This window comes from Tetrao urogallus (genome assembly GCF_951394365.1).
Source record: "Tetrao urogallus genome assembly, chromosome: 2".
Lineage (NCBI taxonomy): Eukaryota > Metazoa > Chordata > Aves > Galliformes > Phasianidae > Tetrao > Tetrao urogallus.
Window position 1 is genome coordinate 103,369,560 of NC_136814.1, and position 26,832 is coordinate 103,396,391.

The 26,832-nt window shown below is 62.7% G+C and overlaps 3 protein-coding genes across 4 annotated transcripts; all 3 read right to left on the reverse strand.

Moving 5' to 3' along the window:
* Positions 1-433: 433 nt before the first annotated feature.
* TMEM214 (transmembrane protein 214) lies at positions 434-5,939 on the reverse strand (the record flags this gene model as incomplete). Its single annotated transcript, XM_079550021.1, has 16 exons — positions 5,580-5,939; positions 4,737-4,887; positions 4,258-4,392; positions 3,829-3,911; positions 3,565-3,670; positions 3,159-3,240; positions 2,947-3,048; positions 2,350-2,491; positions 2,178-2,269; positions 1,995-2,043; positions 1,807-1,935; positions 1,592-1,709; positions 1,389-1,485; positions 963-1,131; positions 714-865; positions 434-560 (listed from the first exon to the last, which is right to left on the reverse strand). Exons 1-16 carry the CDS (start codon positions 5,910-5,912, stop codon positions 434-436), a joined length of 2,067 nt encoding a protein of 688 aa, XP_079406147.1. The 5' UTR covers positions 5,913-5,939.
* A 7,385-nt stretch (positions 5,940-13,324) lies between these two features.
* MAPRE3 (microtubule associated protein RP/EB family member 3) lies at positions 13,325-14,925 on the reverse strand (the record flags this gene model as incomplete). 2 transcript variants are annotated; one of them, XM_079550581.1, is made up of 6 exons in its annotated part: positions 13,325-13,393; positions 13,475-13,627; positions 13,703-13,854; positions 14,288-14,489; positions 14,574-14,719; positions 14,802-14,925. In XM_079550581.1, 6 exons carry the CDS (start codon positions 14,920-14,922, stop codon positions 13,325-13,327), a joined length of 843 nt encoding a protein of 280 aa, XP_079406707.1. The 2 variants fall into 2 exon arrangements, with proteins under 2 accessions (XP_079406707.1, XP_079406706.1); XM_079550580.1 differs by having other exon boundaries at positions 14,333-14,489; positions 14,802-14,922.
* Positions 14,926-20,084: 5,159 nt separating this feature from the next.
* DPYSL5 (dihydropyrimidinase like 5) lies at positions 20,085-25,639 on the reverse strand (the record flags this gene model as incomplete). The annotated part of the gene is made up of 12 exons (XM_079550273.1): positions 20,085-20,170; positions 20,566-20,734; positions 21,181-21,388; positions 21,463-21,605; positions 21,692-21,833; positions 23,349-23,505; positions 23,601-23,676; positions 23,769-23,813; positions 23,912-23,980; positions 24,054-24,233; positions 24,603-24,761; positions 25,379-25,639. The coding sequence occupies 12 exons, from the start codon at positions 25,637-25,639 to the stop codon at positions 20,085-20,087; spliced, it is 1,695 nt and encodes a 564-aa protein (XP_079406399.1).
* Positions 25,640-26,832: the final 1,193 nt, after the last annotated feature.

Below are 26,832 nucleotides of genomic sequence, written 5' to 3' on the forward strand. Positions count from 1 at the left end.
CGCTGCAAAGCCATTATTGCGCCACCGCCTTTCTACTGCTGGGACAAGGCGGACCTAAATCTATCCCCACTCTCATTGCTATCTGCACCAGCGCCAGGACAAGGAACGAGACAGCGACCGCGGTTCCATCCATCAGTCCTTCGCTCCGTCCTTCCCCTCCGACCACCCTCTTTCCCCCCCCCCACCTTCCCTCTTACAGCCGCCGCGCAGGACAAAGGCACACAGAGACCAGAGGTGCTGAGCTCATTCATTGCCCCGGGTCGGGGGGGAAATATCCCAACACCTCTCACCCCGCAGCTGAGGACACCCAGTGACACCCGACTGCACGTCGCCAGGACACCCACAGTGACCCCACAGGGACAAGAAGGGGGCAATCCCTGGTGGCAGCAGCAGCAGGGGCAGCTGCACCGCATCCCCCCACCCCGGGAGCAGCTCAATGTCCAGAAATCATGGCCAGGGCCCAGTTCTTGAGGGCAAGGGTTGTTTTCTGCAGGTAGAGCCAGGAGGAATAGGTAAAGCTGCTCAGGTGCTCCCTCACACAGTCCCACGACACTTCTCCACTGCCAAAGAGAGGAGAATGGTTCCATGCCTGACAGCACCTGAGCCACGGGCAGCATCCCCCCACCCCACTGAGCTGCACAGCCCCAACGTGCCCAGTCCAGGAGTGGGGCAGCAGCACAGCACCACGTATGGCACCAAATGGCGGTGCTCACTTGCAGGCATCCACACAGTGCTTCCATGCCTGCTGCAGCGCGGCAGACACGTGCTCCAGCAGCGGCAGCAGGCAGTTCCGCAGCAGGAAGAGCAGCAGCTCCCGCATGCACTCAGCAATCTGCCAAACAGCTTCGGGGACCCGGGACTGGAGCTGCGGGGAGAGAGAAGAGATCAGAGGCTCAGGCTGGGAGCAGAGCAGCCCCACACGCCCTCACCCTTGCGCACCGCTCATCCCCTCCCATCCTCACCCATTCCAGCAGCCAGAGCAGGCACTCCCCAGCCCAGGAGAGGAACGAGAAGCACTGCTTGCTGATGTGCAGGATCAGCTCGGCCGCCTTCGCCCAGAGCAGCTGCAGCGTCTGCTGCAGGAGAGCCGCGGCACAGGAGCAGTAGGGGGGCAGCGTCCTCTCCAACCACCTGCAAGGGAACGCAGGCTGAGGCCGCGCCGGGCGCGCCGGCACCGACGGCAAAGCCACGGGAGCATACGTGTACCTGGAAACCGCCGCCGCAGCCAAGGGAACGGGAGAACTCAAGAGCTGAGCGGAAAAGCACTTCCAGGAGCACCCGGGGAACGCTTCCCGAGCAAAAAGGGCTCCCTACAGAAATCACTTTGTGCTGCGTTAGCCACTTCACACCTCTCAGTTGCGGCGCTGCCGAGCGCCGGGGACACTGACCTGTAGCCCTCCAGTGAGAAGTGGGCCGCTTTGTGCCAGGCGTGCTGCCAGGCGGGCAGGATGCCGGAGGAACGGAGTGCGTGGGCAGAGGCGGAGGCTGCAAGAAGAAAGTGGCACCTGAGCACAACGCAGCCCTGCCCCCGTGTCGTTTCTCTCTGGGGCAACCCAGGGGAGACACGGAGGCTCCCACTGCCTGGCCATACCCTGCAGAGAGCCGTGTGTCTGAATGTCGTGTATGAGGAAACCGGCAGCAAACACCAGCAGGACGAGCAGCAGGCGGGACCAGTAGAAGCCCCAGCCCTTCATCTTCTGCAGCAGCAGCTATGAAGTAGCAAAACGGCCCTGTCACACCATGCCCACTGCCCCGGTAGGGAGCAAGCAGCCTCTGCCTAGCATGGAGGCACCGGCCCCGACTCACCTTGCAGGCAGTGTCACATGCAGCCACATCCTGCTGGCTGCCCGGTCCCTTTGCAACCAGTTCCTCGTTGGTCACCTTGAAGGACTGAACGGTCTCCTGCAGGGCCTGGTGTGCCTGGAGACAGTGGAGCTGCAATGGTTGGAGGGAGCTCAGCATCGGGTGCCCAGCCCCTCATGGCTCACTCCTACCTTCCTGTTGCCGCTGTCCCAGGACTCCAGCAGATGATTCAGGAGCAAGCTGGGGGGCAGAAGGAAAGCAGGGCACGGTTGGCACTCAGCAGCAACGTGTGCGCTCCCCAGCGCTGTGCCAAAGCACACCCAGCAGCCAGGCCAGACACAGCAAAAGCCTGGAGCATTGCTCGCTGCATCCACCTGGACTGGGAGAGGTGCTTGGTGTAGAGCTGCCTCCAGACACTGAAGCTCAGCGGGTCCAAGCTCAGGCACTGGCTCATAGAGGTCAGGAGCTGCAGGGAGAACCGTACCTGCTGCTGCCACACCGCCCACAGGATGCACAAAGACCCGGCACCCCCAACCCCCTTCTCACCTCCTTCTTCATGGCAGGCGGGCAGCTCGGTGTGGCTCGGGACAGGAAGGAGGGGAAGTAGGTATGCAGCGTTGTCTCCGGCCTCGCGCCCAGCGCCAGCACCTTCAGGCGTGGGTACAGCCGCCGCAGCTGCTCCTGCAGGCTGGGAGAGGTGCTGCCTGTGGCCGCTGGTCCCATTCCCATCCCCACACTGCCCCACGTGCTCCCTGCAGCGTGACTTGTCTGAGCTGCCCCTGATCCCACAGTGTGACAGAACAGTGCAACGTTCACATCTCACCCTGCTCTGAGCTCCCTGACCAGCACCAGGAGCACCTGATGTGCTCACTGAATGCTGCAGAGGCACACTAAGGGTTGGCTGGGGACAGCTGCCTCCAACACGTACAGCTGGCTGCCAGCTCCTCCCTCCCTGGTGCCAATGGGTTTCTCACACCCCCCCGAATTCCCTACTGCCTACTACATCTCATGATGCCCCCTCAATCTCATTGTGCCTCCCCCTGGGGCACCAGGAGCTGCATGCCCCACACAGTGTGGGGAAGCATCGGGACTGGGACACTGTCCCCACACTGCTCTGCATGCTGCTGGGTGGCACAACCCTACCTAGGTGACAGCGAATTGTTGGGCATGAAGGCGAAGTCCAGGAGGGGAAAGAAATCCTTGGGTCCAATCATGCCAAAGCCTTTGGTCAGATTTGGGTGCATCCTGCAAAGCAAAGAAGCATCACACACGCTCCGTGAGCAAGACACAGAGGCACTGCAGCCCAGCAGGCTCTGCCCTTGTCCAAACAGACACAAACCCGAGGGATAACTCACGTCAGCAGGCGGTCCAGGTAGGAGACAGCATATGGGGAAAGTGCCTTGATGCCAAGCACAGGGAGCATCACGCCAAGCCAGACTGTGAAGAGAAGCATCAGCCCAGTGCTGGCAGCACCGGGACTGCAGCCAGCATGAGAGCCAGGCATGCTCCACTGTCAGCAATGGGCTCTGCTGGCTGAGCTCCAGCAGCAGGAAAATAATAAAGCACTTCCCAATGTTTACAGTGCTGACACTGAATAGCTCTGTGTGTTTACACATCTATAAACACGCTCCCTCCCTGATGGCTATGGCAGCTAATGGTTGACGTATACGGCCAAGACACAGACACAACACACAATGGATGAACAGTTCATGGGAGCCACTCCAGGCAGACAGGATCCCATCAGGGCACATGAGCTCTCACCTCTCAAGCCCTCAGCCAGGTCAGTGAAGCCAGCTTGCCCCAGAGCCCACAGGATGGTCAGGCACTTGGCCGGCCGGTTTTGGTGTGAGCGCAGCAGCTCCAGGTACTGGGGAAGCAAAGAGGGGTGGCTCAGCAGGCCTACTGTCCATCTGCCCCACCCCAGCACCATGCTGTGACACCTGGGGACATGGCCACAGGGACTCATGGAAGCGGGCAGAGCTGAACTGCCTGGGATCTCAGGTGGACAGCGTGTGCCCAGCTCACCTTGCCCAGGTTGGCGGTGGCAATTTTAGGCCGTTCCAGCAGCACGGCCTGGATGCAGATCCTGTACCCGTGTAAAGACTCCCCTGGAACAGCAAAAGGATGAGGTTAAGCTTCTTCCTGGTAACCATCCACAGCCCCACTGCGCTCCTAGGAATGCTGCAGCTGCTTCAGGCACCAGGTGAATCCCACCAGGCACTGGGATGGTGACTGTGGTGACACTGCCCCAAAGCACCCCCAGAAAGCGTCTGCACCAAGTTCTCCATAACAACACTGCGGGGCTCCCATCTTGCACCCACTGTGCCTGAGCCAACAAGCTTCCTTCCTCACCCCACACAGAGTGTTGTTCTCAGCACAGGCAACAAGCAGCAAAATCATTCCCACATCAGAACTCCCACCAGCACTGGGCTGCTCTGCAGAAAGTGTGCTCACCGGGGGTCTTGTCCAGTTCCTGCAGCATGGTATAAATTAAGTGATCAAAGAAGAGCTCCAGCACACCAGAAGATTTTCCCAGCAGGGATCTGATGGCATTCTTCAGCTCTTTACTCACGAGACAGTACGGATAATCTGTGGGCAATACAACAGGTGAAGAGGAACTCAGTGAGCATAGGCTGTGCAGGGTATGCCACGGGGTGATGTATAAAAGGAAGACTTGAGGAGCTAGAAGATATGGTTGAGGAGCTACGAGATATGGTTTAGAGGCTTGTGGTAGCAACGGTAGCGGGAGGACGGTTGGACTAGAAGATCCTGCAGATCGTTTCCAACCTTGTGATTCTATGATTCTATACCCAGCAAGACAAATATCACAGCATCAGTTAAACTGTGTATTATATTCCTGCAACACACAGCACCACAGAGGAGCCATGTAGCACACAGAGCCACAGTGACCTCCTCCCATTGCAGGCACTGACCGTGGGTGTGCTGGCTGAGTGCCGGGTCACTCTTGGGAGCCTGCAGCTTGTAGTTGAGGCAGCCGGCCAGGTCCTTCACCCAGACTGAGGGGTTCTCTGGGAACATGCTCTGGCTCTTGTCCAGCTCCTTCTGCAGGTCAGCCACGTTGAACTGTGACGAGAGGAGGCTCTGAGATGCGTGGGGCTAGGCATGCAGCCCCTTTCTCGCCCCACGTGCTGCATTCTGTGCTCCAAATGTGTTTTCTTTAAGCTAAGGAAGGTCACTGAGGAACACAAGCAGCATGCCTATCGCCTATCGCCTGTATGACAAGCCTGACCTCGGAGTGGGTGACGCACTGGAACAGGTTGCCCAAGGAGGCTGTGGATGCCCCATCCCTGCAGGCATTCAAGGCCAGGCTGGATGTGGCCCTGGGCAGCCTGGTCTGCTGGTTGGTGACCTGCACACAGCAGGGGGTTGGAAGTGGATGAGCACTGTGGGCCTTTTCAACCCAGGCCGTTCTGTGATTCTATGACACAGTTCAGCCTTAAGGAGCTGACGAGGTGCAGCAGCACTCAATGGCTGCTGGCAGCTGTGCAGCCCAACTCAGGGCAGCACTGGGGTCACCATCCATAGAGGCAATCAGAGAGCGGGGCTGTGGCACTGAAGGATAGGCTCAGTGGGCACGGCAGGGCGGGCTAGGGTCAGACGTGGGGATTTCAGAGCTCTTCTCCAACCCAAATGATTCCAGGCCTTTAGGAAAGCGCCAGCAGCGATCAGACACAACCACGGCAGCACCGTCCCTATGCTGGGGGTGGGGCCGGGCCGTCCCTCCCGCATCGCAGCCGCCCCCCCGCCCCACTCACGGCTTTGAGCGCCTCCTCCAGGGAGCGGAACCGGCCGGGCCTGGAGCCGCCATCCCCGGCCGCCTTCCGAGATCCCTTTCCTGACTGCTGCTGCCGCCGCTGCTGCTGCTGCTGCTGCTGCTGCTGCTGCTGCTGCTGCTGCGGTTCGGCCGCCGCCTCCCGGCCCGCGCGGCGCGGGGCGCGCTCGAAGCCGAGCTCGAAAAGGGTCTCGGTGGTGGCGATGGGCGCTGCGGAGACCGTGGGGGGATCCCGGGGCCGTCCCGCGGGGCGCCGCCCCCTGCGAACCACCTCCCAGCGGCCGCCGCCCGCCGAGGCCGGGCTCACCGCCGCCATCGCCGCCGGAGGAAGCGGAGCGCACGGCGCCGGGACGGGACGGCAGTGCGCGAGCGCCCACCGCGCCCGCCGATTGGCTGAGCCCCACGACACGTGCCCGGCGCGCCGCTTGCCACGTCTGCCCCAGCCCCTCTGCCGAGTCACGTGGTCCGACGGCGAGCCCCGCCCCACGGTGAAGGGATAAGCGTGAAAAGGGGGCGCTAAAGGAACGGGAGCGCGGGCTGTAGGGCGAGGGGCCATGCAAATCAGTTCGCGCGCTGCATGACGGGAGCGCAACAAACCGGGAAACCGGACGCGCGTGGATCCCCGTGGGCGCCACGTGCGCCTCCGTGGGGGAATCTTGGAGCAGGGAGCGAAGTGGCGCCTCGGCACGGGGAGGAGGGTGTTCGAGGAGCGGGGCGCCGTGCGGTGCGGGCTGGTGGCGGGGCGTGGGGAGCGGGGCGGTGGGAGAGCAAAGCATACTTACCTGGCAGGGGAGACACCATGATCAGGCAGGTGGTTTTCCCAGGGCGAGGCTCATCCCCTGCACTCCGGGTGTGCTGACCCCTGCGATTTCCCCAAATGCGGGAAACTCGACTGCATAATTTGTGGTAGTGGGGGACTGCGTTCGCGCTCTCCCCTGGTTTCGTGGTCAAAGGACAGATGGTATCCACTGATCCCTGCGGTGCAGATCCGCGGGTCGAGTTATTGCTGTTGGCGGCTAGCGCGGTGATATCCGGCGTGCCTCGCGCGCTGCCCTATTTGCATAGCCTCGCCCGTTTGCGCTTCACGCTCCGCCCCCAGCAGCCCCGCTCTGCGCTCTGAACGGTTCCGAGCGCTGCCGGGGTCTGAAGAGCCTCGCGGTGCGGAGCTGCGGCCCGATGCTCTTAACCGTACGCCGTGCCGAGATCCAGAAATCTGATTGCGGAAAAAGAGCCACGGTGTTACGCAGTTGGGTGGGTGAAAACACAACATCTTGAACGCGTCTTGACGGAAACCAAGAGGCTTTTGTCTAGTCAGTTTGAGCAGACTCCAGGCAGGGCAACGGGAGAGACAAGAACAGCTGGCGTTGGAGAGGACAGCTGCTCGTCTCCAGCGTAGTTACGCTTTAGCGATGGATGAAACGCGTTTCTGGCAGCAGTGCTGGGCGCTGCCCGCGCAGCCCCGCTCCGGAACGGAGCATCGCGACATGGAGAGCGATAGGAAGGAGCAGAGCAGAGAGCGAAGAACAGCGACAGAGCGCTGTGAACCAGGCGAGATCTGCTGTTAAACGCAATGACCAGGGGAGAGCGCGAACGCAGTCCCCCACTACCACAAATTATGCAGTCGAGTTTCCCGCATTTGGGGAAATCGCAGGGGTCAGCACACCCGGAGTGCAGGGGATGAGCCTCGCCCTGGGAAACCACCTGCCTGATCATGGTGTCTCCCCTGCCAGGTAAGTATGCTTTGCTCTCCCACCGCCCCGCTCCCCACGCCCCGACACCAGCCCGCACCGCACGGCGACCGCCGTCCCCAGCCACTCTCCCCACCCGGCACTTCGCCCAACTCCGCGCCCCTCTCCAGGCCCCGCGTCGCGGCCCACGCAGATTCTACGCGGCTTCACGCGCGTCCGGTTTCCCGGTTTGTTGCGCTCCCGTCATGCCATTCGCGGGTCGATCTGCATGCCGATCCGCACGGCCCCGCCCCTTGCCGAGGCCGCGCCCCGCAGCCCCTCCGCCGTGCGCGCTAACGCCGGGCCCGCGGCATTCAGGACGGCGGCGCTGCGCGGAGGGCGGAACCGGAAGTGGGGATCAGCCGCGGCGTGGAGACGCTGCGGTGCGATTGGCTGCCGGCGGCGGGGGCGGGGCCATAGAATGATAGAATCATAGAATCGCTCAGGTTGGAAAAGGTCTCAAAGATGATCGAGTCCAACCACAACCCAGCCGTACTACCCAAATCCAACAGCTCTCCGCTCAATCACGTCCCTGAGCACCACAAACAAACGGATTTTAAACACATCCAGGGATGTGACTCAACCACCTCCCTGGGCAGCCTATTGCAGTGTTTAACAGCCCTTTCTGTAAAGAAGTGCTTCCTGATATCCAACCTAAACTGACCCTGGCACAACTTGAGGCCATTTCCCCTCATCCTGTCGCCAGTGAGAAGAGACCAGCCCCGCTCTGCTGTAAGCACCTTGCAGATACTGGAAGAGAGCAATCAGGTCTCCCCTCAGCCTCCTTTTCCCCAGGCTGAACAGCCCCAGCTCCTTCAGTCTCTCCTTGCAGGGCACATTCTCCAAGCCCTTCACCAGCCTTGTTACCCTTTTTTGAACCTGCTCCAGTACCTCCATGTCCTTTCTGTACCGAGATGCCCAAAACTGAACACAGTACTCAAGGTGAGGCCTCACCAATGCCAAGTACAGAGGCAGGATGACTTCCCTAGTCCTGCTCACCACACCATTCCTGATACAAGCCAGGATGCCACTGGCCTTCTTGGCCAGCTGGACATATTCAGGTGGCTCGTATTCAGCTGGCTGCCCGTCTGCACACCAAGGTCCCTTTCCATTAGGCAGCTTTCCAGCTACTCCTCCCCAAGCCTGTAGGGTTGCCTGGGGTTGTTGTGACCAAAATGCAGGACCCGGCACTTGGCTCTACTGAAACTCACACAGTTAACCTTGGCCAATCAATCCAGTCTATCCAGGTCCCTCTGTAGTGCCCTTCTCCCCCAGGCAGATCAACACTCCCTCCCAACTTGGTGTCCTCTCAGACTTATTGAGGGTGCACTCATTCCCCTTGTCAACATCATTAATAAAGATGTTAAAGAGAAGCAGCCCCACTACCAAGCCCTGGGTGACACCACTCGTGACTGGCCACCAACTGCATTTAACTCCATTGACTGCAACTCTTTGGGCCTGGCCATCCAGCCAGCATTTCGCCTAGTGGGGGCATACGCCCATCCAAACCATGGGCAGCCAGCTTCTCCATGAGAATGTTGTGGGGGACAGTGTCAAAGGCTTTACTGAAGTTCGGGTAGACCACACCGACAGCCTTACCTTCATTCACTAAGCGGGTCACCTTGTCATAGAATGCAATCAGGTTTGTCAGACTGATCTACCATTCGTAAACCCATGCTGACTAGGCCTGATCCCCTGGTTGATCTTTAACAGGTCCATGATGGCTCCCAAGATTATCTGTTCCACAACTTCCCCCTTCACTGAGGTGAGGCTGATAGATCTGTAGCTACCAGGATCATCTTTCTGGCCCTTTTCAAAGATGGGCTTCACATTTGCCAGTCTCCAGTCTGCCGGGCATTCCCGGTTAGCCAGGACTGCTGAAGGATGATGGAGAGTGGCTTGGCAACCACATCCTCCAACTCCCTCAGCACCCTAGGGTGCAATCCATCCGGCCCCATAGATTTGTGAGCACCCAGCTTTCGGAGCAGGTCCAAAACCATCTCATCATGGGTTATTCTGGGCCTATCCTGTTCCCCATCCCTATCTACCGGCACAGGGGGCTGTGTGCCCAGGGAGTAACAAGTCTATTAAAGACTGAGGCAAAGAAGGCATTAAATACCTCAGCCTTATCCTGATCCTTGGTCACCAAGTTGCCCTTGATGTCCAACGAGGGATGGAGATTCTCCCTAGCCCTCCTCTTGCTGTTGATGCATTTATAGAAATATTTATTCTTGCCCTTTACCTTAGTGGCCAAGTTCAGTTCTAGCCAGGCTTTGACTTTTCTAATTTTCTCCTTGCACAGCTTCACTGCATAGTTGTAACCATCATCAGAAGCTTGCCCACTCTTCCAGAGACCATAAACTTTCCTTCTGTTCTTGAGTTCCAGCCAAAGGTCTCCATTCAGCCAGTTCACCTCCTTGCCCATTGGCTCATCTTCCATGACTTGGGGATGGCCAGCTTAAAATTACTTCCTTAAAGTATTCCCAGCCTTCCTGGGCTCCCACACTCTCCAAAACTACCTCCCAAGGGACCCTCTCACCTATGGTCCTAAAGAGGTTCAAGTCTGCCCTCCGGAAGTCCAAGGTGGAAGTTCTGCTGACTCCCCTCCATGGTTCAGCAAGGATCGAGCAATTTAGCATCTCATGATCACTTTGCCCCAAACAGCCTCCAACCTTTACATCCCCCACAAGAACTTCTGTTAACAAACAGCAGGCCCAGGATTTTGCTTCCCCTTGTTGGCTCCTTCACCAGCTGTGTCAGGAAGTCATCTTCCACACACTCTAGGAACCTCCGAAACTGCTCCCTATCTGCTGTATTATAAACCCAGCAGATGGCTGGGAAGTTGAAGTCTCCCATGAGAACAAGGGGCAGTGACCTTGAGACCTCAACTGTCTATAAAGTGTCTTGTCCACCTCTTCATCCTGTTTGAGTGTCCTGTATCAGACTCCCATGACAATATCAGCCTTATTGGCCTTCGCTTTTATTCTGACCCGTAAGCTCTCAACCCAATCACAACCATCGTTAATTTCCATACATTCACCATCTTAACATAGAGGCTACACCACCACCTTTCCTGCCTTGCCCATCTCTATTGAAAAGATAGCAGCCATCCTGCACGATGGCCTCCAGCTCCTCCAGTTTATTCCCCATGCTGCGTGCATTGGTGTAAAAGCACCTGAGCTGGGCCTCCTTTGGAGTGGCAGTAGCCCTAATATCCTCATGACTATCCTCAGGTGTTTCCACAGCCACCAACCTCATGTTCTTCCCACAAAAGGGTGAGTCGTCCTCCTCCACCAAGACACAAGGCTGTGGGATCTTACTAGCACATCCCTCCCCTACAAGCACTGTGGCGTTACATACAGGCTCCGTTCTGGTGACCCCAGTTACACCCCCCCCCTTTCGTACCTACTTTAAAGCTCTATCAATGAACCTTCCCAACTCCCAGTGCGAAACTCCCTTCTGCCAGTGGGAGAAGCTATTCCTGTTTATCCCCTGAAATCATAGAACCACAGAATCATTGAATGGCCTGGGTTGCAAAGGAGCACAATGCTCATCCAGTTCCAACCCCCTGCTGTGTGCAGGTCACCAACCAGCAGCCCAGGCTGCCCAGAGCCACATCCAGCCTGGCCTTGAATGCCTGCAGGGATGGGGCATCCACAGCCTCCTTGGGCAACCTGTTCCAGTGCCTCACCACCCTCTGGGGGAAAAACTTCCTCCTAAGATCCAACCTAAACCTCCCTTCCTGCTCGCTGCAGCAGGAATCACCAATGACAACGACCCGTCGGTTTGGCTTTGCTGAGGAGGTGTCAGTGCTAAGTGCGGTACGGCTGCAACAGCGCGCGCCGAGGCGCTGCTGTGAGCGGAGCTGCTGCGGAAGGGGGCAGGGCCGTGCGGATCGGCATGCAGATCGACCCGCGAATGGCATGACGGGAGCGCAACAAACCGGGAAACCGGACGCGCGTGAAGCCGCGTAGAATTTGCGTGGGCCGCGGCGCGGGGCTTAAAGAGGGGCGCGGAGTTGGGCGGGGTGCCGGGTGGGGAGAGTGGCTGGGGACGGCGGTCGCCGTGCGGTGCGGGCTGGTGTCGGGGCGTGGGGAGCGGGGCGGTGGGAGAGCAAAGCATACTTACCTGGCAGGGGAGACACCATGATCAGGCAGGTGGTTTTCCCAGGGCGAGGCTCATCCCCTGCACTCCGGGTGTGCTGACCCCTGCGATTTCCCCAAATGCGGGAAACTCGACTGCATAATTTGTGGTAGTGGGGGACTGCGTTCGCGCTCTCCCCTGGTTTCGTGGTCGAAAGACAGATAAAAGGTATTGATTCGTGCGGTACAGATCCGTGGGTCGAGTTATCGCTGTTGGCGGCTAGCGTGGTGATATCCCGGCGTGCCTCGCGCACCGCCCTATTTGCATAGCCTCGCCCGTTTGCGCTTCACGCTCCGCCCCCAGCAGCCCCGCTCTGCGCTCTGAACGGTTCCGAGCGCTGCCGGGGTCTGAAGAGCCTCGCGGTGCGGAGCTGCGGCCCGATGCTCCCACCTCGTGCTCTTAACCGTACGCCGTGCCGAGATCCAGAAATCTGATTGCGGAAAAAGAGCCACGGTGTTACGCAGTTGGGTGGGTGAAAACACAACATCTTGAACGCGTCTTGACGGAAACCAAGAGGCTTTTGTCTAGTCAGTTTGTCTGAGCAGACTCCAGGCAGGGCAACGGGAGAGACAAGAACAGCTGGCATTGGAGAGGACAGCTGCTCGTCTCCAGCGTAGTTACGCTTTAGCGATGGATGAAACGCGTTTCTGGCAGCAGTGCTGGGCGCTGCCCGCGCAGCCCCGCTCCGGAACGGAGCATCGCGACATGGAGAGCGATAGGAAGGAGCAGAGCAGAGAGCGAAGAACAGCGACAGAACGCTGTGAACCAGGCGAGATCTGCTGTTAAACGCAATGACCAGGGGAGAGCGCGAACGCAGTCCCCCACTACCACAAATTATGCAGTCGAGTTTCCCGCATTTGGGGAAATCGCAGGGGTCAGCACACCCGGAGTGCAGGGGATGAGCCTCGCCCTGGGAAAACCACCTGCCTGATCATGGTGTCTCCCCTGCCAGGTAAGTATGCTTTGCTCACCCACCGCCCCGCTCCCCACGCCCCGCCACCAGCCCGCACCGCACGGCGACCGCCGTCCACAGCCACTCTCCCCACCCGGCACCCCGCCCAACTCCGCGCCCCTCTTTAAGCCCCGCGCCGCGGCCCACGCAAATTCTGCGCGGCTTCACGCGCGTTCCGGTTTCCCGGTTTGTTGCGCTCCCGTCATGCCGCGCGCGGGTCGATTTACATATTCCCACCCACTAACGACCATTTCCCGCGCACAGTCTCCGCTCTGCGTAGCCTTGCCCTTCTTCCGCCTCGGCTACTTCCGCTGTGCCCCACTTCCGCCCTGTCTCCCGCAGTAGGCGGTGCTGGGGGACGCTGGTAGCGCGGCGTTATGCGGGCGCACGGCGTTGTACCACGCGAAGTTTATTTTAAATAAAACCGAACACAGATGCGCGCTGTGCAACCGCGGTGACGGCGCTGAAAGCGATGCAGCGAGGGGGAAGGCCGGGCCGGGCCGCTCTCGGTACCCCCCCACCCCCCCACAGCGCCCGGACCCGCGCTGCCCCCACCGGGCCGGGCCTTCCTTCTCCTCCTCCTCCTTTTCCTCCTCCTTTCAGGGCTGCGGGCCCGGCGCGGACCCCCCCCGACTCAGGGTGGAGGCACCGGGGCTGCCCCCCACCCCGTCCCAAAGCCATGGCACAGTGGGGGCGGAGAGGAACTGAAATAAATATGGGGTGAAAGGGGCGAGGGTGGGGCTGGGGCGCGTCCCCCCCGGCAGACGCACGGCCCCGCTCCGCTGTGCGGTGTTTGGTTTATTGTGGACATCGGCATCGTCCCACGGAGCTGCGATGGCGGTGGGGTGCGGGGACTCGGGCCTCAATGTCTATGGAGGGGTCGGACGTGGGGTGGGGCGCGGCGGGTCAGTACTCGTCCTGCTCCTCCGTTTGCTGCTCCTCCAGCTCGTCGTCCTCCGGCGGGGCGAAGCCCTCCTGCGGGGGACACGGCACCGTCAGCACCGGGACTCGATGAACAGAGAGCCCGGCCCCGGGGCTGCGGAGCAGGGCACGCACCTCGGTGGCGTAGAGCACGCTGACGATGCCGCTGATGATGGGGCTGTTCTCGTTCTCGTGCTCCTGGCAGATGAGTTCGATGTCCCGCAGTTTGCTGAAGTAGAAATCCCGCTCCTTCTCCAAGCCGTCCACCGTCAGCTTCAGATCCATCAGCTGCAGGCGGATGGGGACGTTAGCACTGACTGGGGGGGTTCCCCTCGTTCCGTGCTCCCCGTGTCCCCAGTGTACCTGCTGGTTGAGCTCCAAGATCTGTGCGTCAGCCTCGGGGCCCCCGTTGCGGGTGGCAGGTGAGTTTTTCCGCAGGATGCCAGTGGGGACGTTGCCCAGGCGTGCCGGGTGCTGCGTGTTCTTGGGGCCCGTGGGGGAGGTCCTCTGTGGGACTTGGGGGGGCCGGAGAGCAGCATTAATACCGGGGAACCCCCACCCGGTGGCAGCAGGCTGAGGGGCTGAGCTGCCCCCGTGCCTCAGTTTCCCCAGGCAGAGCCCTCCCCGCGCCCCTCGCAACCCCTGTGCAGGTGGTGCTTGTGACCGAGGGGGGGCTTTGCCATGCAGGCAGCCAGCAGGCACTCATCCACGGGGTCAAGGCACCGTTCCCGGGTCGTGGCACTGTCCCTAAGTTGTGGCACCGCCCCTGGGTTACAGCACAGCCCTGGGTTGTGGCACCGTCCCCGTCCTACCGCGGTGTCCCCTGCCTGTCCCCGATGGCTGCAGGCAGCAGAGCGCAGGCAGGGCAGGGTGGGGGCACGCCGGGGGTGCACAGTGAGCGCAGTGAGAGCAATGTGGGGCGCAGGAGGCGGGGATCCAGGGCATTACCTGCAGTGCCAATGAGTTTCTTGGGTTTGTTGAAGCTGTGATCACCTGGGTTAGGGGCAGGCGCCGCGTCCTGGCCCTGCCGTGCCAGCAGCGGGTTGTATTCCTTCCCGTCGTAGTTGGCATCGAAGAACTTCTTGAACCATTGGATGAACTCAAAGTTGTCCTGGAACTTTCCCTTCACCAGCCTCTCCACTGCGATGATCTGTGGGGACATACGGGCTGGGGGCCGCCCTCCCCACCCAGGACCCCCCGGTGTGCCCCCCCCCCACCCCACCCCAGGACCTACCTTATCCACTCCCATCTTCTTGAAGGCGGCCTGCAACACTTTGAAGTTGTGGATGTACTCGTGCTCCAGTTTGGCCTGGAACTTCACCTTCCGCAGGTGCACGCAGCCGGGAAACAGCATGTCCATGAACTGGCAGTAGGCAGCCCCTGGGGGGGGGACAGGAGGGAAACATGTCAGGTGGCTGTGACACCCCCAGGGGGACACCACGGGGTGGTGGCACATCCCCACCTGAGCAGAGCTGCTCGATCTTGGTGTAGTTGAGCTGCAGGGAGTCGTTGACCCAGGCCAGCATGTCATGGCGGCTCAGGTTCTCGCTGGTCACCGAGGTGGAGTACACATTGACGGCCATGCCCCAGCTGCAGAGAGATGGGTTGTCATGTGGGATCCCCCCAGCCTTCCGTAGGGCACGGCTGTGGGGCAGGAAGCAGCCTTTCCCATCAGGAACCCCGCTCTGCTGTGCACGGCTGTGGGGCAAGATGCGGTCTTTCCCATGGAGATCCCTCTCTCTGGGCAGGATGTTACCCTCCCTGCTGAGTACTGAGCTGGTGCCATTGGGACCTCTGTCTTCTGTGGGCGCAGCTATGCGGCAGGATGCAGCCCATGCATCCCAGGCCATTGAGACCTTCCCCTCTGGGGGTCATGGCTGTGGGGCAGGATGCAGCCCGGTGCCACTGGGAGCCCCTCTGGGGGGGGGGGAGGGGGGGACATGGTTGTGGGGGAGGGGGAGCAGGATGTGACCCTCCCCATTGGGATGTCCCACCCACGGGGCACGGCTGTGGGGCAGAAGATGCATTATGCAGCCGGGTACCATCACGATGCCCCAACCACAGACATGGTGCTGGGGGGCTGTGGGTGTGCCACCAACCCCTTAAGCAGCTTACAGCCCCCCCGGCCCGGCCCAGCCCTCGATTGCATCCTAATCTGCCCAGGGTACACTGGAGCAGGGCTTACAGGGGCAACATCTGCCAAGAGATCCCGTGCCCAGATGGCGAGGGGATGCGGGGCAGGGCGCAGCCCCCAGCCCCAGGGCACAGCACTCGGGGTGGGGGGGGGGAAGGGCCACGGTGCTGCACTTTCACCCCACACCCAATGCTGGGGATTGGGCACACAGCAATCAACCCACCGGTTGTGGCCAAAGGCGTTGGGAAGCGACCCTACTGCACTGGGGGTGTCGCGGGGGTCCCTTCCTCCCCCCGCAGCCCCCAAGCCCCCATCCATAGGCATTAATCCGCTTTCACTCTGCGGCGCACATCAGAGATCACGGCTTAGGAGCCAGCTGCGAGCCACGCTCTGGATAGGAGGGGGGAGGAGAGGGGAGGGGGAGCAGAGCCGTCTCCTCCCCATCAGCCGGGGTGCAGCCAACCCTCTGGGTCCCCCCGGCCCGGAGCTGCTGGCGCGGGGGGAGCGGAGCTGAGTCATGCGCGGCGCTGAGCCACGCACTGCGGTGCCGCCGTGCCGCTGGCACACGGTGCGAGATGGGGACAGCCCTGTGGGCACCGCGGCCCCGGGATGCCCGACGTGGGGCTCAAACAGCATCGGGGGGAGCTCGGCGTCTCCTCGCTGTAGTGAGACAAGGACTTTCGCTCGCAATCGCGGCGGCGAATCCAGGTCAACCCCGTGCCAGACGTGGTGCCACGCGTGCCAGCCCGGGGTGGGAACCGCCGCCGTGCCGCGGTATCTGTCAACCGGCATCCTCCGGTCGACGGGATTTGGAGGCTGGCGGTACGGCGCTGAGCCTACGCCAAAATGAGGGGAAAGGGGAAACCCTGCGGATGGGGGAGGAGCGGGGATCCTGGGAGGAGAGACCCCAAGAGTAGGGGGAACCCCCGGGATTGGGAGGTCCTCAGGATTGGAGGATAGAGGACCCCAGGAGGAGGGATGCCACGATCGGGGGGACCGCAGCAGCACGGACTCCAGGAGCCGGGGGGGACTCCAGGAACAGAGGGAAACCCAGGAGTCAGGAGAACCCCACAGTCAGGAGGGGACCCCCAGGACTGGAGGGATCCCAGGAGCATAGAGGCTTCAGGATCGGAGACCCCAGAATCGGGGACCTCAGGTGCTGGGAGAGGGGGGAGGACAGCCGACACCTCAGGATCCCAGCAGGAGGGATCCCTCACTCAGCGACACCCCAGAAGGTGGCAGAGCCCAGGACCGGGGACCGCAGGAACTCGGGGGGGAGCAGAAGGATCTCAGAACTGGGGACTCCCGGAGCAGAGCAGAGCAGAGCAGAGCAGAGCACAGCTCACGTCCCGTTCCGCGGCTCCGCTCCCCCCCCATCCCCGCGGCCCTGCGGCAGCGCAGCCGCGCCACGGGGCGGGCAGGCCGGGAGCTTAGCTCTGCATTTCAATTGTGGCACAGCGCAAAAAAAACGTCGGGGAGAGCGGCGGGACGGGAACGGGATGAGGGGGTGCGGGGCGGGTGCGGGATGGATGGAAGGTGCGTGCGGGGGGGGGGGGGGCGGGATGGATGCAGGGAAGGTGTGGGATGGATGCGGGATGGCAGGGATGGCAGGGATGCGGGACGCGCCGTGCCACCGCTATGCCAGCCCTGTGCCACCGCCGTACCGGAGCCCCAACGCCGCCGCCCGGCAGCTCCACAACGGCCGCCCCCCCACCCCCCCGCAGGGCCGCTCCATCCTGGAGGGCCGTTCGAACCCCCCGTCCCCTCCCTGTCATCCCCGGACGAAGCCGTGCCGGCCCCCCCCTCGCTCCCCGTCGCCGCGCCGTCTCCCCCTCCCCTCCCGCTCCCCGCTCACCGCTCGGGCAGCCCCCGCCGCTCTCCGCCGCCCGCAGCGCTCTGGGGTCCGGGCCGGCACCGGGCGGGCACTGCGCATGCGCTGCCGTCGCTTTCCCCGCTGCGGGGTGGAGCCACGCTGACCGCGCCCCGCGTCGTCACGGCAACGGGCGGAGGGACCGCCCACTTACCTCCGTCGCCGCTTCCGGCATGGCGCCCCCTGGCGGCCGGCGGTGGTGGAGGACTGTGGGAGCCTCCGAGGATCCGCCGGGGGGCGGTGCGGGTACCTCCCCGCGTCCCCCCGTCCCCGTCCTCAAGGCCCGGCTCCCCGCACCCCCGTGTTCCTTTATCCCCATCTCTCTGTGCCCTCGTATCCCCATGTTCTTATGGGGGTCCCACATGTGTGCGTCCCCACAACACCGTGTCCCCATCTTCGTGTCTCTTTGTCCTCACGTCCCCATATCCCCGTATTTTCATGTCCCCATGTCCCTGTGTCTCCACACTCCCATATCCCCGTGTCCCCACTTCCCCGTGTCCCCACATCTCCATGTCCCCATCTCACAGAATCACAGAATGGCCAGGGTTGGAAAAGACCTCAAGGATCATGAAGCTCCAACCCCCTGCCACAGGCAGGGCCACCAACCTCCACATTTCATAGCAGCCCAGGCTGCCCAGGGCCCCATCCAACCTGGCCTTGAACACCTCCAGGGATGGACGGGGCATCCACAGCCTCTCTGGGCAGCTGTTCCAGCACCTCACCACTCTCCCTGTAAAGAACTTCCCCCTGACATCCAACCTAAATCTCCCCTCCCTCAACTTCAAACCATTTCCCCTTGTCCTGCTGTTATCTGCCCTTTCAAAGAGTTGATTCCCCTCCTGTTTGTAGGCTCCCTTTAGGTACTGAAAGACTACAATGAGGTCACTGCAGCCTTCTTTTCTCCAGGCTGAACAAGCCCAGCTCCCTCAGCCTGTCTTCATAGGAGAGGTGCTCCAGTCCTTTGATCATCTTTGTGGCTCCTATGCACCCTCTCCAACAGCTCCCTGTCTTTCTTGTACTGGGGGCTCCAGACTTGCACACAGTACTCCAGATGGGGCCTCACGAGGGCAGAGTAGATGGGGACAATCACATCCCTGTCCCTGCTGGCCACCCCTCTTTTGATGGAGCCCAGGATACCATTTGCTTTCCAAGCTGTAAGGGCACACTGCTGACTCATGTTAAGCTTTTCATCCATCAGGACCCCCAGGTCCTTCTCTGCAGGGCTGCTCTCAAGGACCGCTCCTTCCAGTCTGTAGGGATGCCTGGGATTCCTCTGCCCAAGTGCAAAACTTTGCACTTTGTGTTGAACCTCATCAGGTTCACCCTGGTCCACCTTTCCAGCCTCTTGAGCTCCCTCTGCATGGCATCCCTTCCTTCCAACCGCACCGCTCAGCTTGATGTCGTCAGCAAACTTGGTGAGGGTGCTCTCGATTCAGTGGTCATTGATGAAGTTGTCAAAGAGCACCGGTCCCAACACAGACCCCTGGGGTCCCCACCTCCCTGTGTCCCCATGCCATGTCCCCATTTGTGTCCCCATGTCCCCATACTCCCATGTCCCCATCTCTGTCTCCATGTCCCTGTGTCTCCGTATCCCCATTTGTGTCCCCATGTTCCCACCTCCCTGCGTCCCCATGCCACGTCCCCATTTGTGTCCCCATGTCCCCACACTCCCATGTCCCATCTGTGTCTCCATGCTCCGTGTCCCCATGTCCTCATTTTTGTCCCCTTATCCCCACATCCCTATATCCCCGTGCCGTGTCTCCATTTGTGTCCCCACGTCCTCACACTCCCATCTCCCCACCTGTGTCCCCATGTCCCTTTATCCCCACCTCCCTGTGTCCCCATGTCCTATTTCTCAATCCCCATATCCCCACCTCCCTGTGTCCCCATGCTATGTCCCCATTTGTGTCCCCATGTCCTCATTTCTGAGTCCTCATGTCCCACCTCCCTGTGTCCCCATGCCATGTCCGCATTTGTGTCCCCATGTCCCCACACTCCCATGTCCCCATGCCCTTATTTTCGCCCCCTTATCTCCATGTCCCCACATCCCTGTATCTCCATGCCATGTCCCCATTCGTGTCCCCATGCCCTCCGCCCCCACATGCTGACGGTGGCATTGCAGTGCTGCGTCGGCGCCGCCCCTCCGCCCCCCCTCCCATCAGACAGCGCTGCGGTGAGAACAGTTTTAATGCGCGACGGGAGCGGCCCCCCCTCGCCTACGGGGACATCTACGGGGACAAAGTGCACGAAGCCACATTTCACATCTCATACTACCCCGGGGGGGGACGGGGGCAGGGGCGGCCCCATAGCACCATGGTGTGTGTGTGTGGGGGGGGGGGAAGGCTGGGGGGAGGTGGGGGGGGGTCCCTGCGGTGTGTCCCCTCCCGCTATCGACACGAACCATTATTGGGGGCATTTCCACGCGATGCACAAAGGAGGCAAAAAAATGCTCACTGATCCAAACCCGACGTGCAAACAGAAAAGAGACAGGGGGGGGAGGGGGGAGGTAGGGGGGGGGGCTTCCTCCTGCCCCCCACCCCCCCACCCCCCCACCCCCCAGCCCCGGCCCCATCGCTGGGGCTCAGACCCACGGCCCTACAGCACACCTCCAGGGGGTCCCCCCCATCCACCGGGGCACCCCTCGGGAGGGGCCACGTCTCGGCTGAGCCGGGGGCGCGGGGCTCGGGGGGGCCCCGCCCGAGGGCTGCCTGCATCCTCACTTGGGGGGCAGCACCTCGGCGTTACCAAATGCCGCTTGATCGCCCTCCGGGGGGGGCGAGGATCCGGGCCGAGGCGCGCTTGGGGACGTGATCATCGATCTGCGAACCTGCGGGGGACAGACGGACACGTAGATGGGTGGACGGGACCCGTAGCACAGCCCCCTCCTTCCCCCTCCCCCGGCATCCAACTCCCACCCACTCCAACACCATGGGAGCGTGGGATGGGGATGGGAATGGGGATGGGATGAGGGTGGGATCAGCCCCTGCCCGGCCCAGGAGCCTTGGGTGCTGCATATAGGGAGGGGGGGAGATATAGGGGGGTGTACGGGGGGTACACCGGGACAGCTGGAGAGCACTGGGAGGCTTCAGGGTGCACTGGGATGCTCAGGGTTGTACCGGGATGCTCCAGGTTGCTGGCATGGCGTGGCTGGGGAGGCATTGGGAAGCCCAGGTTGTCCCTGGGTTACATTGGGGTGCCGTGGGGGTGCCGGGCCCCTCTTACCGGACAGGCTGAAGCTGGACTCGTGCAGGTCCCTCATGCCCCCGTGGCGCGTGGCAGGCCGGGTGGGCGTATCAGCCAAGGGTGTCCCCGTGTCTTTTTTCCCCGTGTGGACCACTGCTGCCACGTCCCCCAGGTACGGGCTGCGGTCCACAGCCCTCGGCTTTAAGCTCTGCCGGGAGATGGGGAGGGAGAGGGGGGAGAAGCACAGAGCGGGGAGAGCTGTGAGCTGAGCCCATCTGGGGGGCTATGGGGTGGGTGTGGGGTTATGGGGTGGGCGCGGGGTTGTGGGGTCTCCCTGCAGCCATGGGGTGGGCATGGGGTGCCCCTTGGTGTGTGGGATGGAGATGGGGGGGGGGGGTGGTCTGTGGTTTATGAGGAGGTGGATGGCCCCGCTGGTTCTGCCCCATGCCCCCCTGCAATGCCATCCTCCAGAGCAACACCGCCCGCACCCCCAGCAATTGTCCTGATGCCGTGGTGTGGGGACACGTTGGCGAGATGAGTGGGGATGGGGATGGAGATAGAGGTGGAGGTGGGGATGGAGATGGGTCTGTGCCATCCAGACCAAGGCACAACAGCACGGTGCCTCTGCTGCCTGCATGTCCCCGTGCCCCGCACCTTCTCGCGCTGCACCAGCTTCTTGTAGACGCAGTCGGGGAAGGAGCGCAGCGGGCAGAAGCGCCCGGTGCCCTCGGCACACATGAAGACTCCGTTCTCGTAGACCACGCGCCCGCGGCTGATGGTGACCAGCGGCACGCCGTGGCACCGCATGTTCTCATACAGGTTGATGTCCCCTCCCTGCACTTGGGTGCTGGCCGAGATGGTCCTGGCGGGTGAGAAGCGGGGTGCTGAGCGCCGCCCCGTGGTGCCGTCCCCGCCGCCGCCGCGCCCCACACCGACCTGGTGGCCTCGGGGTCCCACACCACCACGTCGGCGTCGGCGCCGGGCACGATGCGGCCCTTGCGGGGGTACAGGTTGTGCAGCTTGGCCGCGTTGGAGCTGGTGACGGCCACGAAGCGGTTCTCATCCATTTTGCCCCCCACCTGCGGGGTGGGAGCGCGGTGAGGACGTGGCTCCCCTGAGGGACGGGGCCGCGTGACACACGTGGGGCCGCAGCCCCCGCACGCACCACGCCGCGCTCCCAGATGATGTTCATGCGGTCCTGCACCCCGCTGACGCCGTGCGGGATCTTGGTGAAGTCCTCGCGGCCCATCGCCTTCTGCTTGGCACTGAACGGGCGGTGGTCCGAGGCCACCACGTTCAGGGTGTCGCTGCGGGGAATGGGGATGGAGGGGCTGGGGGTCATCACTGGTGGGGGTGTGTGGGGAGAGGGGTTCCGTGCCATGGGGTGCTCAGGAGCGGGGTGCAGAGGGGTGCCCTGGGGCTGTGTGCTCAGAGAGGGGGGCATCCATGCACTGAGGTGCTCAGGGAGTGGGGCTTCCGTGCAGTAGAATGCTCAGGAGCCATGGAGCAGGGTGCTTGGGGAGCTGGGCACCCATGCAATGGGGTTCTTGGGAAGCAGGATGCTTGGAGAGTGAGATGCTCATGGATTTGGATACTCACACACTGAGGTGCTCGGGGATTGGGGCTTCCATGCAGTGGGCTGCTCTGGACTCATGGAGCAGGGTGCTTGGGGAGCTGGGCACCTGTGCAGTGGGGTTCTTGGGGAGGGGAACACCCGTGGAGTGGGGTACTCGGGGAGCAGGGTGCTTGGAGAGTGAGGTGCTTGGATAGTGGGCTATCTGTGCAATGGGGTGCTTGGGAGTGGGGTGCTTACTGACTGGGACACCCACACATGGAGATGCTCAGGGAGTGGGGCTTCCATGCAGTAGAATGCTCAGGAGCAGGGTGCTTGGGGAACTGGGCACTCATGCAATGGGATGCCTGGGGAGCAGGGTGCTTGGGGAGTGGGGTGCTCAGGGAGTAGAGCATCCGTGCAATGGGGTGCTTGTGGATTGGGACACCCACGCACTGAGGCACTCGGGGAGTGGGGCTTCTGTACAGTGGGGTGCTCTGGATCTATGGAGCAGGGCGCTTGGGGAGCTGGGCACCCATGCAGGGGGGTTCTTGAGAGTGGGACAGTCATGCAATGGAGTTCTTGGGGAAGGGGATGCTCATGGAGTGGGGTGCTTGGGAAGCATGGTGCTTGGGGAGCTGGGCACCTGTACAATGGGGTGATGGGGGAGTGGGGTTTTTGTTGATGGGACATTCATGCATTGAGATGCTTGGGGAGCGGGGCTTCCATGCAGTGGGGTCCTTGAGGAGTGGGACACTCATGCAGTAGGGTGCTTGGGAAGTTGGGTGCTCGTGGATTGCAGTAGGGTGCTTGGAGAGTTAGGTGCTTGTGGACTGGGACACTCATGCACCAAGGTGCTCAGGGAGTGGGGCTTCCATGCAGTGGGGTGCTCAGGAGCCATGGAGTGTGGTGCTTGGGGAGCTGGGCGCCTGAGGGAGTGAGAGAGTGAGGGAGTGGGGTGCTTGTTGGTTGGGACACTCATGCAGTGAGGTACACAGAGAATGGGACTCAGTGGGGTGCTGAGGACCCACGGAGCAGGGTGCTTGGGGAGTGGGACACCCATGCAGTGCAGTGCTTGGAGAGTTGGGTGCTTGGGGAGCTGAGCACTCATGCAGTGGGATGTTTAGGGAGCGGAGCGCTCGGGTACTGAGGTGCCCATTCAGTGAGGTGCTCAGCAGTGGAACAGCCATGGAACACGGTGTTTGGGCAGCAGGGCTCTCAGGGTCTGGGACCAGGGTCGGGGCGCCCCGAGGTGCCCGGGTGGGGGTACCTGGCGAGCAGGCTGAGGAGGTGAGCGGAGGTGTTGGTGTCGAGGCGCAGCGGGGGCACGGTGACGTAGGCGGCGGCGTGGAACCAGTCCTGGTGGTAGTAATGCAGCCCCGTCAGCGTGGCGTGCGCCGTCGTCGTCTCTGCGTACACCGCCTTCCCTGCAGGAGGGGCACGGTGTGGGGATGGGGATGGGGATGGGGCCCACACGTGTGCCCGTGTCCCCCTGCACGTCCCCGCAGCCCCCCCGGCATACCCTGCATCTTGGCAGCTGCGATGACGTCCCCCGCCGCCATGCTGGAGACGTTCACCAGGTAGACGGGGCAGTGCGTCTGCGGGCAGTGCCGCCATGGGGTGACACGGGGACACGGGGACTCCCGGCTCGGGGGCACCGCCCGCAGCCCCCACGGAGTGCAGCACTCACCCTGTTGGCGATGGTGATGGCGCGGTGCGTGGCCTCCGCCTCCAGCTGTGGGGAGAGGGAGCAATGTATGGCACCAGGACGGGGGGACGACGGGGACAGAGCATGGAGTGGGGACAGCCTCCACCTCCCCTCCCCGCACCCACCTCCTCAGGCCGGCTGATCTCGATGCCCTCAGGCCCGGTGATGCCCAGCTCCAGCGCCTCCTTCGCTCCCTGTGGGGCACAGCACAGTGTTGTGGTGTCACCGTGTCACTGTGTCACCCCACCTTTGCAGCCTCTCGCCCACCTCAGCCACCAGGTCCCCATTCTCAGCGTGCACGCGGGCGATGGCCCCGATGTCCCGGCAGGCACGCAGAGCCTGGTACAGCTCCCCATCCCGCAGCATGTACAGCTCCTTGTAGGCCAGGAACATCTGGAAAGAGTTCACTCCCTTCTCCCGCACCAGCGTCTCCATCTCCGCCTTCACCTGCAGTGGGGGCACAGCAGCTGCGGGCATTGCCATATGGGGCAGGGCCCACATATCACCCCGTGGGACGGGGACAGAGTGGCTCTGGGGCACACGGAGCTATGGGGTGGGTGCAATGGGGACCCATAGCTGGGGGTTCTGGCAGAGGGGTCAGAGCACGTCCCATGGCGCAGGATGCAGGTGCCTCCCGCTATGCCACCGGGTGTCCCCTCTCCGTGGGGTGCACACAATGGGGACCCACGTCATCCTTGGCACAGTGGCACACCGGTGCCGTGGGGCATCCCTGGCTACGGGGTAAACACAGACAGGCACACGGGGGGCTCAGAGGGGGGGGATCCCACCCACCCCACCCGTGGGGGTGTCACCCACCTGTGGCGCCCACCAGGTGACGCCCACATGCAGGGCGTAGTCGCAGCACACCTGGGGGTCTGCGAGCGCTCGGCACCGCTCGAAGGCATCCACCAGCGAGCGCTCCTTGGCGGGCAGCACGTGGCCCAGCACCATCGTCGTGCCCCCCACCAGCGCCGCCTGCGGGGACACGGTGGGGAGATGATGGGGCAATGGCCCCGCGTCACCCTGCAGCGCTAAGCCACAAAGCCACAAAGCTGCTTTGGCTGTGGCACCGCGCCGGGTGTCACCAGTGTCATTGTGTGTGCGCCGCGGGGATGGGGACAGGGACAGACGGCGCTGCCCCACACAATGGAGCTCTGTGCAGGGGATGGGGCTGTGCCGGGAGGAGTGGGGCTGGGGGTGGGACCCACAGCACTGCTGAGATTTATGGCATGGATGGAATCTGAAGCAAGGCTGGGACCCATGGCATGGCTGGGATGCATAGCATGGCTGGGACCCATGGCATGGCACAGATGGGACCCATAGAATGGCTGGAACCCATGGCATGGCACAGATGGGACCCATAGCATGGCACAGATGGGACCCACAGCACGATTAGGACGTACATGATGACTGGGACCTGTGGCACAGCTGGAACCCATGGCATGGCTGGGACCCATGACTACGAGCCAGGGCACGATCAAGACCTACAGCACAACCAGGTGCTGGATCCAGCAGTGACCTCTATGGGGCAATGACTCAAATGGCTCCAACCCACCCCACTCTGCACCCTTCAGCCCCACGGCGCACCCCACCTTGGTGCCATGGTAGAAGTCATCGAGGCAGGTGGCGTTCATGAAGGTCTGGTGGAAGTGGGTGCTGGTGTCGATGCCGCCGGGGATGACCAGCTTGCCACTGGCATCGATCACCTTGGCACCACCGGGGATCATCAGCTCGCGCCCCACTTGCTGGATGATGCCATTCTCGATGTAGACGTCGGCCTCCATGGAGCAGTCGTCGTTCACCACCTTCCCCCCCTTGATCAGGATCCGCACCGAGGCCGCGTTGGCGAGCATGGCGCTGCGGGTACGGCGCGGGGCAGCGTGGTGCCCCAGGGGTCAATGGGGCACTCTGTAGGGCCGGCACCACCCGCACGCAGCCGCAGCCCCACGTCCTATGGGGTGGCTCTGCCTACTGCCCGGCGTGCCGCCCCGTAGCCCCCAGCCCCACAGCAGCTGAGCATCCCAGCACTGCGGCTCGGGCAGCTGCCCGGGGTGGGGCCACGGGTCCGACCCACGCCCCGTAGCACCGGGAATGCCATTACCCACACAGCCGCTCCGCTCCGGCCCCGCGCAATGGGGACGAAGAGTCAGAGCCCTACGGGGGCAGACCCACAGCGACAGACCCCGCGGCGTGAGGCAGATGGATGGGGACGCGGGGACGCCCCGGGCGGCAGCGGCTGCTGCGTCGCACCCCGGAGATGAAAGAGACAGCGGTGACGGATTTGGGGCGGCGGGGAGAGGCACCGCCCTGCAGCAGCGATGGGGCCGACACACGGGGAGGGAGGGACGCGCGTGGGACCCACGGAGCGCGGCCCCAAACGCCGCTCGGCCCCGAATCCCACCTCCCCATCGGCGGCACCCGACGGCCCCGCGCCGCCCCAAATCCCACAGCGGTACCCGACGGGCACCGCCCGCGCCCCACCCGAACCCCCCCCAACCCGCATCCCCTCAGCGGTACCCATCGCGAGCACCTCCCGGCCCCAAATCCCACGCGGCCCCGCCCGCCCCCCCTCCTCCCCGCTTTGTGCCGCGGCCCCGCGGAGGACAAAGGCGGCGGCGCTGCGGCCACGCCCGGGGGTCCCCCCCCCCGCTCCGGTACCGCCGCCGTTCCCCTCCCCCCCGACCCTCCCGGTACCGCCCCGCAGACAAAGCCCCATTGTTCCCTGCCCTATCGCGATACCCCGCGCCCACCCTCGGCCCTGTCGCGACGCTGCCACCCGAGGGAGAGGTTGAGCGTGCAGGTGACCCCGGAGCATATCGCGACAGCCCCTCCCCACCGCGATACGCGCACCTGTCGCGATCAGGACCCGCCTATCGCGATATGGGGGAGACAAACGGGGCCCGGCGGGAGCAGAAATGCCATTTCCCACAGAATCCCATCGCATCCCATAATAGCACACCGCTCATCCCATAATAGCATCCATCCGCGCCCCATCCTCCCGCCCGTACCTCCGTTCTCCGCTCCGCTCCGCTCCCGCCGCACCCTC